General features: G+C 37.3%; 1 protein-coding gene across 1 annotated transcript in view; it reads left to right on the forward strand.

Annotated features, from left to right (window-relative positions):
* Positions 1-12,345, forward strand: part of SEMA3A (semaphorin 3A) — a 242,456-nt gene that overhangs the window by 82,249 nt on the left and 147,862 nt on the right. Inside the window, exon 4 of the mRNA XM_069586654.1 lies at positions 11,901-12,020. Within this exon, the coding sequence (XP_069442755.1) occupies positions 11,901-12,020 (120 nt within the window). The remainder of the gene's footprint in view (positions 1-11,900; positions 12,021-12,345) is intronic.

Here is a 12,345-nt window from a genome sequence, read left to right on the forward strand (position 1 = left end):
TGAACAATTCATTATAGCCTTCTTGCCTGCATCATGTCACCATGTGTGGAATGTTCTGAGAGTTTTAAGCAAAAAATATTATATGAAAACATTATAAGTAATAAATAGATGGTTGATTATCTAAAGAATAAGATGAGTTTCCCTTCAGTTAATAAGTGCTAGGCAAGAATTCACAAAAGAACTATACAAAAAATGATCTTAAAGACCTGGATATAACCATGATGGTGTGGTCACTCACCCAGAGCCAGAAATGCTGGAGTGTAAAGTCAAGTGGACCTTAGGAAGCATTACTGCAAATAAAGCTAGAGGAGGTAATGGCATTTCAGCTGAGCTATTTCAGATCCTAAAAGATGATGCTGTTAAAGTGCTATACTCAGTGTGTCAGCAAATCTGGAAAACTCAGCAGTGGCCACAGGATTGGCAAAGGTCAGTTTTCATTCCAGTCCTAAAGAAGGCCAATGCCAAAGAATGTACAAACTCCTACACAATTGTGTGCATTTTACATGCTAGCAAGGTAATGCTCCAAATCCTTCAAGCTAAGCTTCAATAATATGTGAACTAAGAACTTCCATATGTACAAGCTGGATTTAGAAAAGGCAGAGGACCAGGGATCAAATTACCATCATTCATTGGATCATAGAAAAAGCAAGGGGATTCCAGAAAAACATCTACTTCTGCTTTGTTGACTGCGCTAAAACCTTTGACTTTGTGGATCACAACAAAATGTGGAAAATTCTTAAAGAGATGGGATTACTAGACCACCTTAACTGTCTGTTGAGAAATCTGTACACCAATCAAGAAACAATTAGAACTGGACATGGAACAATGAACTAGTTCCAAATTGGAAAGGAGTACAACAAGGCTGTAATTGTCACCCTGCTTGTTTAACTCATATGCAGTGTACATCCTGCAAAATGTGAGGCTAGGTGATTCACAAGCTGGAATCAAGATTGTCACGAGAATTATCAACAACCTCAGATATGCAAGCAGTTCAGTTCAGATCAGTTGTGTCTGACTCTTTGCAAACCCATGGACTACAGCATGCCAGGCTTCCCTGTCCTTCACCAACTCTCAGAGCTAGCTCAAACTCATGTCCGTTGAGTCAGTGATGCCATCCAACCACTTTAGCCTCTGTCATCCCCTTCTCCTGCCTTAAATCTTTCCCAGAATCAGAGTATTTTTCAATACTTTGCATCAGGTGGCCAAACTATTGGAGTTTCAGCTTCAGCATCAGTCCTGTCAAATGGGATACTTGATTGAAATAAGCATCTAGGTAAAATGTTCTGGTGTCCTTGGTTAAGAGTCTTCATTTAGTCTGTTACATCATTCAAATAAGTTAAAATTTCTGTCATAGATTAGAGGATGATATAGTTAAATTAATATGAATAGACTGACATAGTTGAATAACTAGCCATGAAATAATGCCAACTTTGTTGTGGTAGTTGAATCTGTATTAAAAAAAAATAAAGAAAACAGCAAAATTCTGTAAAGTGATTATCCTTCAATAAAAAAAATAAATTAAAACAGAATTTTTTTCTGAAACAAAACAAAACATTAAAATGGAAAGGTCCATTGGTTTTATTATACATGATGCTTCTTTGTAAGGGAAAGTAAAAATGTTTCCCAAAATGGACAGAACAGGCTACTCACCATTTCATCAGTGGATGTTAAAAAATTCCAAGTCAGAAATTCAGCATTCAACTGCTAATATTATAAATAGAACACAGTTAAGTCTTAATTCTATTTGATATACCTCTTTGAAGAAGAGGTTTCTAACATCCTTTAATGAATGCTGAGGTATTAAGAAGGCATGCTTATGGATGATCTGATCACAGCTGTAATAGAATTAAAAGAAAAAAAAGAACAGTATTGCTAGGTAAGTATGGAACAGCTTAAATAGAGAAAGGGATGAGTGAGTGAGTGACAGGAACAATCACGGATTACTGCTTTGGCATGAAGATTCTAGTATTCAGCCAGCTTGCCAAATAAATTGACCAGAGAAAAAGAAAGTCAACAGATTAACTTCAGGAATTAAGCTTATTAATGGATTGTCATGCAGAGATGTATCCACCCACCATGATAGGAAAGGGCTTCCTTTGCTTTCCCAGCTGCTATGTTATACATTATATATTTCAACATAAATTGTTGATGGGATAGAGACTATTTTTTTGCTTTTTAAATGAATGTTCACTGACCTGAGCCAATGTTGTACTATATTCATTCATGTTGAGCTGATTTATATTTGAACCTGAATAAGTTGTTTGATTTAATCATGAACTAAATATATTTAAATGTAGATTGTTCATGTTCACAGCCTTCTCTTTTATTTAGAGTTAAATTTCACTGCTCAGTCCATAATTTAAGAACATGTAAGGAGGTAATTGGGATTGGTGGTAAATTACATTCTTTTGTAGAAAGTGTAATTATCAGAAGTTAGTTAAAAACACCTCTATTCTGTTTTAATTTTCATGCATGGAGCAGTTGTTTTGACAGATGGATGGACTTTATTTTTGTAACCGTCCGGGAAAAGTCTGCTTAACACAGTCTAATCAGTGCTACATATTTGTAATGTTTGTTTTTGAATCACTGTGCATTTGGCTTCTATATCTTTTTCTGAGGGTAGACATTTTCTTTCTAATTTATTTTTCCAGGCTAATATCTCTGTGTGTAATTCCTTTCTACGTTTGACCTTAAGACACTAGAAATTCTTAAAAAAAATAAGTGTAAATGGTTTGTCACTAAGGATGATGAATCATCACTCCTCAGGTGTGGCCTTGGGCTTTGCTAGTTTATGACTGCCTTTACTTTTACCATGAGGCTAAGTTAACAATTTATAATGCTGTTGTTCTGGAGTACATTTCAGTGAAATAAGAGGTCAATATGGTTGCCTGACTCTCGGGAAGCCAGCTTGTTGCTAACTTGTCTGTGTATATCAGCTTAAATTCCAAAAAGATCCAGGTTTGAAAAATGAATTCATTTTGAACTGATTACATTCTCTTTATTACGTTGTAAATCCACCAGTGCTGAGCAAAGCAGCACAGTAGTTGAATGCCAAAAAGTACATTACATTCTGAGTTTTAAGAATCGTCATGGTTCAAGAAAAGGTCAGAAACACTCTTCTTCTGTCTCCCTAGAGCAGAAATGTGTGAAGTGTGTTTCCTTTTTCTGCCACGCTTCCTTCTTTTTTAGAGGAATGTCCAGGCTGCTTCCAAATAAAATGAATATCCTGTTTTGGAACACTCAAAAGCCTTGGCAACAACAAGCAGGAGAATGAAGACAAATGAACGACAGGATTGATACTCTTTTATGTTGGTTTTCTGTTTAAAGAAAAATCCTTACTTTAACATGTCTCTTTCAAGTGTTGGTTCCTTCTCTGTCCAGTTCTTTTAATCACTGTGTCCTTGTATATTGTTATTGATGAGTTTCCTTGCAGCTAATTTAAACCAATTTTGAAAGTATTTCATTCAGTTTCTTTGTTTCTGTTCAAGTGTCTTAACACACTATATAAATCCAAGAAATTTCTCTCCATTCTATTTGCATCAACCTTCACATCAAAATAATATTGAGTTAGCCCCCAGACCTGGTACAATACAGCCTTCTGCCAACTGGGAGAGTTCACTGGGTAAATCATTCAGGCCTCAGGCCAATAGGGTGGGTCTTGCTGCTTTGGAGTACAGATAAAATCCATTATCAGCATCCTCAGTAGAACCCTTTGCCAGGTTTCACAGCTTCAGTCCTGTGATTTTTTTCTAGCAGCTCTGTAGAAGAATAGTTGTCATATTATAGTGGTGCTTCTTTGACAGTTAATAGAGAACAACAACAACAGTGACAAAACTGGGGGAGGAAATGGCAGCCCGCTCCAGCATTCTTGCCTGGAGAATCCCATGGACAGAGGAACTGAACTGTCAAGCTCAGTGCATAGGATTGCACAGAGTCAGACAGGACTGAAGCCACTTATCACAGTACAACACAGCACACAGAGAACAAAAGAAAACTAGGATATTCAGGGTAGCTCAGTTACATAGTTCTCAAGAACTCTGAGAATTTTTCAGTCAATAATTATTGCTAATCAGTTACTCAACTGATTAACAGATAAGAGCCCACAGATTCTGTGACCTTAGAATTCATAACAATTGCAAAAGTGACATAGCCTTCACTTGTATGCACAGATGTCTATACTTATAAAATTTTCCTTCCTTTCTTTATCATGGAGATCTAGGGTCGCCTCTCAAATTTCTATAATGCCCTTGTGTTACTACTGGAATTAAAGAACTTGGATTTGTATTTAAAATTGCATGTGTATCTTTATAGGCCTGGTGGGCAAAGTAAAACCCTGTTCTTTTCTAGAATGAGTAAGATATCCATCTGGGTCTGCCACTGCTATTTATTAGAATATTCGTTTGCTTACCAATATGTGTGTACACAGCCAGTTTCTTCATTTCAACATATGGTGCTGGAAATGGTTGTTTATAATCTTGAATGCTGTAATATTGAGTCCACAATCAGGGTTGGCTGTCTTTATGTAAAAGCAGAGTATGTGGCCACCTACATGTTTTATAAAACATTTTCCTGAAAATAATTCATTTTCAAATGACTGCATTTTCTTAAGAGTACAAGTAAATCCTTTGGGTAAGCCTCATGAATGTCTTATTTGTAAATGAGTTTATCAGATGTTTCCCTGTCCACAGCCTCTTTCCTCTGGCCAAGAATTCATGCCCTATCCTCCTTCTCAAGAGGAGAAACTGTTATAGAATGGGGAGTTTCTGGCTAAGAGCCTTGAAAGTTGGGTTATGTCTAAGCTTATCTAAGCTTTTGTCTAAGATGTGTCATGTTCAAAGTGGTACATGGATAAGATGCATATACTCTTTAAGCTAGAAAATTTTCTTTATAGAAACTTGCAAAATTAGTTTCAAAGTTAGTTGATTTCAGTGCTTAATTTTCTTTGTTATAATGCCTTCCCAGACAAAGGAAAGACTCAGGATGTAAGTAACAAAACAGTGAGACAAATCAGATGTGTATTTTAGCTACTTTCCGAAACTGCTCAGCATTTGATAAGAAGGAATGATGAATCCTAACAGTCAAGTTTCATATTTTCCCTTATAGAAGTATAACTTACTTTTGGGATGATATGTTTATAGGACATCCTCGGATTTCATCCTGGATAAATCAGTGATGATGGAAAGCAAGTATTTGAATTTAAATATCAATTATTCTGCTCAGATTTAGTCTGTTCTTTATTTTATGGAGGCATTAAAGTTAAAACCAAAATCATCAGTTACAAACACAGAATACAAATATCACTTGGGAATGTACTTAAATTATTCTAACATCTAAGTTATAAATTCCAACTAACTACATAAGTCCAAACACATTCTGAGTTTTCACTTGAAGATTCATGTGTTATAGAGAATGACTGAAGGGAGTGTTACAAACTTACAGGTGTCAGGACCAACCCAATTCTCTGTTACATTTGCCAATGGTTGCACTATAGTCTGCATTTGATCTTTATCTGCACTTTTAGTTATATATTTGGTTTTTATTTCCACATTTATGGGCAAAAACACAAAACTATGTGTATAAAAAAGTCTATGGTCAATAACATTTGTATGTCCCATGACAAATTTATATTTTCTACTTATATGTATTTAATTTTAAGATTTTTCTATGGTTAATAGACCAGCCATGAAATTAAAAGACGCCTACTCCTTGGAAGAAACGTTATGAGCAACCTAGGTAGTATATTCAAAACCAGAGACATTACTTTGTCAACTAAGGTCCGTCTAGTCGAGGCTATGGTTTTTCCAGTGGTCATGTATGGATATGAGAGTTGGACTGTGAAGAAGGCTGAGTGCCCAAGAATTGATGCTTTTGAACTGTGGTGTTGGAGAAAACTCTTGAGAGTCCCTTGGACTGCAAGGAGATCCAACCAGTCCATTCTAAAGGAGATCAGTTCTGGGTGTTCTTTGGAAGGAATGATGCTAAAGCTGAAACTCCCGTACTTTGGCCACCTCATGCGAAGAGTTGACTCATTGGAAAAGACTTTGATGCTGGGAGGGATTGGGGGCAGAAGAAGGGGATGACAGAGGATGAGATGGCTGGATGGCATCACTGACTCAATGGAAGCGAGTCTGAGTGAACTCCGGGAGTTGGTGATGGACAGGGAGGCCTGGCGTACTGCAATTCATGGGGTCGCAAAGAGTCGGACATGACTGAGCGACTGAACTGAACTGAATAGACCATAGTTTTTATTTGAAGATTGTTTTTTTTTTTTTTTGACCTCATAGACTGTAATCCATGGAATTCTCCAGGCCAAGATACTGGAGTAGGTAGCCATTCCCTTCTCCAGGGGAACTTCCCAACCCAGGGATCAAATTCACATTGCACGTGGATTCTAAGGGTACCATAGCATCCTTTTTTTTTTTTTTTAATTAATTTTAATTTATTTATTTTTTGGAGGCTAATTACTTTACAATATTATATTGGTTTTGCCATACATTGACATGATCTGCCATGGGTGTACATGTGTTCCCCATCCTGAACCCCCCTCCCACAACCCTCCCCATCCCATCCCTCTGGGTCATCCCAGTGCACCAGCCCTGAGCACTCTGTATCATGCATTGAACCTGGACTGGCTATCCGTTTCACATATGGTAATATACATGTTTAAATGCCATTCTCCCAAACCATCTCACCCTTGCCCTCTCCCACAGAGTCCAAAAGACTGTTCTATACATCTGTGTCTCTTTTGCTATCTCACATACAGGGTTATCGTTACCATCTTTCTAAATTCCATATATATGCATTAGTATACTGTATTGGTGTTTTTCTTTCTGGCTTACTTCACTCTATATAATAGGCTCCAGTTTCATCCACCTCATTAGAACTGATTCAAATGTATTCTTTTTAATGGCTGAGTAATATTCCATTGTGTATATGTACCACAGCTTTCTTATCCACTGATCTGCTGATGGATATTTAGGTTGTCCATGGATAACATCCATGTCCTGGCTATTATAAACAGTGCTGCAGTGAGCATTGGGGTACATGTGTCTCTTTCAATTCTGGTTTCCTCGGTGTGTATGCCCAGCAGTGGGATTGCTGGGTCATAAGGCAGTTCTATTTCCAGTTTTTTAAGGAATCTCCGCACTGTTCTCCATGGTGGCTGTACTAGTTTGCATTCCCACCAACAGTGTAAGAGGGTTCCCTTTTCTCCACACCCTCTCCAGCATTTATTGCTTGTAGACTTTTGGATAGCAGCCATTCTGACTGGTGTGAAATGGTACCTCATTGTGGTTTTGATTTGCATTTCTCTAATAATGAATGATGTTGACCATCTTTTCATGTGTTTGTTCGCCATCTGTATGTCTTCTTTGGAGAAATGTCTATTTAGTTCTTTGGCCCATTTTTTGATTGGGTCGTTTATTTTTCTGGAATTGAGCTGCAGGAGTTTCTGGTATATTTAGAGATTAATTCTTTGTCAGTTGCTTTGTGTGCTATTATTTTCTCCCATCCTGAAGGCTGTCTTTTCACCTTGCTTATAGTTTACTTGGTTATGCAGCAGCTTTTAATTTTAATTAGGTCCCATTTGTTTAGTTTTGCTTTTATTTCCAATATTCTGGGAGGTGGGTCATAGAGGATCCTGCTGTGATCTATGTCGGAGAGTGTTTTGCCTATGTCTTCCTCTAGGAGACTTATAATTTCTGATCTTACATTTAGATATTTAATCCATTTTGAGTTTATTTTTGTGTATGATGTTAGAAAGTGTTCTAGTTTCATTTTTTTACAAGTGGTTGACCAGTTTTCCCTGCACCACTTGTTAAAGAGATTGCCCTTTCTCCATTGTATATTCTTGCCTCCTTTGTTGAAGATAAGGTGACCATCAGTTCAGTTCAGTTCAGTTCATTTCAGTCGCTCAGTTGTGTCTGACTCTTTGTGACCCCATGAATCGCAGCCTGCCAGGCCTCCCTGTCAATCACCAACTCCCAGAGTTCACTCAAACTCACATCCATCGAATCGGTGATGCCATCTAGGTGACCACAGATGTGTGGATTTATATCTGGGCTTTCTATTGCATTACATTGATTTATATTTCTGTCTTTGTGCCAGTACCATACTGTCTTGATGACTGTGGCTTTGTAGTAGAGCCTGAAGTCAGGCAGGTTGCTTCCTCCAGTTCCATTCTTCTTTCTCAAGATTGCTTTGGCTATTCGAGGTTTTTTGTATTTCCATACAAATTGTGAAATTATTTGATCTAGTTCTGTGAAAAATACCATTGGTAGCTTGATAAGGATTGCATTGAATCTATGCTTTGGGTAGTATATTCATTTTCACTATATTCTTCTGATCCATGAACATGGTATATTTCTCCATCTATTTGTCCTCTTTGATTGTTTTTAGCAGCGTTTTATAGTTTTCTATACATAGGTCTTTTGTTTCTTTCAGTTTAGTTCAGTTCAGTTCAGTTCAGTCACTCAGTTGTGTCCAATTCTTTGCGATCCCATGAATCGCAACACACCAGGCCTCCCTGTCCATCACCAACTCCGAGTTCACTCAAACTCATGTCCATCAAGTTGGTGATACCATCCAGCCATCTCATCCTCTGTCGTCCCCTTCTCCTCCTGCCCCCAATCCCTCCCAGCATCACAGTCTTTTCCAATGAGTCAACTCTTCACAGGAGGTGGCCAAAATATTGGAGTTTCAGCTCTAGCATCAGTCCTTCCAATGAACACTCAGGACTGATCTCCTTTAGAATGGACTGGTTGGATCTCCTTGCAGTCCAAGGGACTCTCAAGAGTCTTCTCCAACACCACAGTTCAAAAGCATCAATTCTTCGGTGCTCAGCTTTCTTCACAGTCCAACTCTCACATCCATACATGACCACTGGAAAAATCATAGCCTTAACTAGACAGATGTTTGTTGCCAAAGTAATGTCTCTACTTTTGAATATGCTATCTAGGTTGGTCATAACTTTCCTTCCAAGGAGTAAGCGTCTTTTAATTTCACCATTTGCAGATGGCTGCAATCACCATCTGCAATGATTTTGGAGCCCCCCAAAAATAAAGTCTGACTCTGTTTCCACTGTTTCCCCATCTATTTCCCATGAAGTGATGCGACCAGATGCCATGATCTTCATTTTCTGAATGTTGAGATTTAAGCCAACTATTTCACTCTCTTCTTTCACTTTCATCAAGAGGCTTTTTAGTTCCTCTTCACTTTCTGCCATAAGGGTGGTGTCATCTGCATATCTGAGGTTATTGACATTTCTCCCAGCAATCTTGATTCCAGCTGTGCTTCTTCCAGCCCAGCCTTTCTCATGATGTACTCTGCTTATAAGTTAAATAAGCAGGGTGACAATATACAGCTTTGACGTACTCCTTATCCTATTTGGAACCAGTCTGTTGTTCCATGTCCAGTTCTGACTGTTGTTTCCTGACCTGCATATAGGTTTCTCAAGAGGCAGGTCAGGTGGTCTGGTATTCCCATCTCTTGAAGAATTTTCCACAGTTTATTGTGATCCATACAGTCAAAGGCTTTGGTGTAGTCAATAAAGCAGAAATAGATGTTTTTCTGGAACTCTCTTGCTTTTTCCATGATCCAGCGGATGTTGGCAATTTGATCTCTGCTTCCACTGCCTTTTCTAAAACCAGCTTGAACATCAGGGAGTTCACAGTCCATGTCTTGCTGAAGCCTAGTTTGGAGAATTTTGAGCATTACTTTACTAGTGTGTGAGATGAGTGCAATTGTGTGGTAGTTTGAGCATTCTTTGGCATTGCCTTTCTTTGGGATTGGAATGAAAACTGACCTTTTCCAGTCCTGTGGCCACTGCTGAGTTTTCCACATTTGCTGGCATATTGAGGGCAGCACTTTCACAGCCATATCGTTGTTTCTTTAGGTAGATATATTCCTAAGTATTTTATTCTTTTCATTGCAATAGTGAATGGATTTGTTTCCTTAATTTCTCTGTTTTCTCATTGTTAGTGTATAGGAATGCATGGGATTTCTATGAGTTGATTTTATATCCTGCAACTTTACTATATTCATTAATTAGCTCTAGTAATTTTCTGGTGGAGGCTTTAGGGTTCTCTATATAGAGGATCATGTCATCTGCAAACAGTGAGAGTTTTTCTTCTTCTTTTCCAATCTGAATTCCTTTTATTTCTTTTTATTCTCTGATTGCTGTGGCCAAAACTTCCAAAACTGTATTGAGTAGTGGTGGTGAGAATTTTATGTTATGAAACCATAAAATTTCAGTGCAATTATTAATACTCAGTTGGATATTTGAATATAGATAATGTGTGTCCCATGACAAATTCATATTTTCTACTTATATGTATTTAATTTTAAGATTTTTTTATATGGTTAATAGACCATAGCATTTATTTGAAGATTTTTAAAAATAAATTTATTTATTTTTAGTTGGAGGATAATTACTTTACAATATTGTGCTATTTCTGCCACACATCAACATGAATCAGTCATAGGTATACTTATGTCCCCTACCTCTTGAATTTACCTCCCCCCTCCCACCCCATCCCACCCCTCTAGGTTGTCACAGAGCACCAAGTTTGAATTTCTCTTTTCAGTGTTCTTTTTACAGTATTGATAGCAACTCATTTAAAAAAAATATTTTGCAAAAAGTATATCTTTTCTACTCAGGGTTAATTTGGCAATAAAATTATCCAGTTTATACTTCATCTGATTTTTTTCCCCCTGAATCTTCCCTTAACAGGAACAGGAGGCTAAGACTCCTATTTGTTTGTAGAAACACAGTTTCTTTCATAGGGCCTACAGATAGAATATGTAGAAAAATATAAATAGCTGTATCATATTTATTAGGTAACATTTGGGTAATGAAATGGAAAGAATGTCTAAACTTCTATACATATTAAGATATGACTATAATCCCCTCTTATAAAGTAGCTGTTCTTTACCTGAAGGATCCATGACTCATTGGTAAGGGTATCCATGTTATTGGTTTATGATGTACATGTACTCATGAAGATATTTTTTAAATATAGCCACTCTAATAAAGACCCTCAGTCTATAAACTTTGTAAACTCTAATATCTTCTCTGTCTCATGTTATACACAAACCATCTTTGAGGTTTCAGTGACTTTTTTTAAGAGGAGGTGGTTTTATCTTCTTAAGTCTGTAAAGCTCACTAGTAAGCATCAATGTGTGTGGGGGAGTATGTGTGTGCGTGTGCATGTTAGTCACTCAGTCATGTTCGACTCTTTGTCTATAGAATTCTCCAGGCAAGAATACTGGAGTGGGTTGCCATTCCCTTCTCCAGGGGATCTTCCCATCCCAGGAATCAAACCTGGGTCTCCTGCATTGCAGGCAGATTCTATACCATCCGAGCCACCAGGGCAGGCCAGTAAGTAGCACTGCTAAAGTTCAAAGTTAGTTGCCAATCATGAGTTACTGATGATGTTTCAAATTTATGTTCAGTAGAAGGTTTTATTACCTTTTATTTTTGATTTACTTTTCCAAATTTAAAGCTGACTTTTGCAAATAAATTTTCATCATTATTATGATTCAACTAATTGACTAAATAATTTGCTGTTTCCCTCATTTCTAGAGAAGTCACCTATGATAATTGGTTATCTATAACTTTATTCCACTTTTTAATAAATAAATTATAGTTTTAATAAAAACATTAAAGGGAATATTATATTTTACTCCCCTCCCCAAAATAAGAACTTCTTTGTTTCCTGTAACAATGAGAGCAAACCCCATCTGTGTCTCATGTAATAATGTGAACAAACAATAGAATAATAAGCGATAAAAACTAGTGTGAAAGGACACAAAAGAAATCTGTTCAAACATACCTAGCACACTAAAGGATACCTCGGCCATGCTCACTGCTAGAACTCACTGGTTTTCCTTTTGTTTTACAGAAAGAATGTGCTAATTTCATCAAGGTGCTTAAGGCTTATAATCAGACTCATTTGTATGCCTGTGGAACAGGGGCTTTTCATCCAGTTTGCACCTACATTGAAATTGGACATCATCCTGAGGTAAAGCTCGCTTTTAAAAAATGGTGTTTGTCCATGACCGCTTCCTTTTCAAATACTTTAGTACTAATTTCTTCACTTCATTGAAGAAATTAGTTTGCTGTTCGATAGCTCCTACTTGGAATTCAGATGTTATTATTAATTTTAATCTGTGAATGCAAAAAGAATTGAGACCATCACTCAACAATAACTGAAACAGGGAGAAGGAAGGAAGAAAGCATTTGCTTTTCCTCTCTGTTACAGACTCCAATCCATTTTGCATGTGCAGCAGATGTCAGCAGGCTGAATGTGTACTGTTTTCTCCTTCATTTGTATATTGCCAGCTTTC

The sequence above is a fragment of the Ovis canadensis genome, chromosome 4 (assembly GCF_042477335.2).
Source record: "Ovis canadensis isolate MfBH-ARS-UI-01 breed Bighorn chromosome 4, ARS-UI_OviCan_v2, whole genome shotgun sequence".
Classification (NCBI taxonomy): Eukaryota; Metazoa; Chordata; class Mammalia; order Artiodactyla; family Bovidae; genus Ovis; species Ovis canadensis.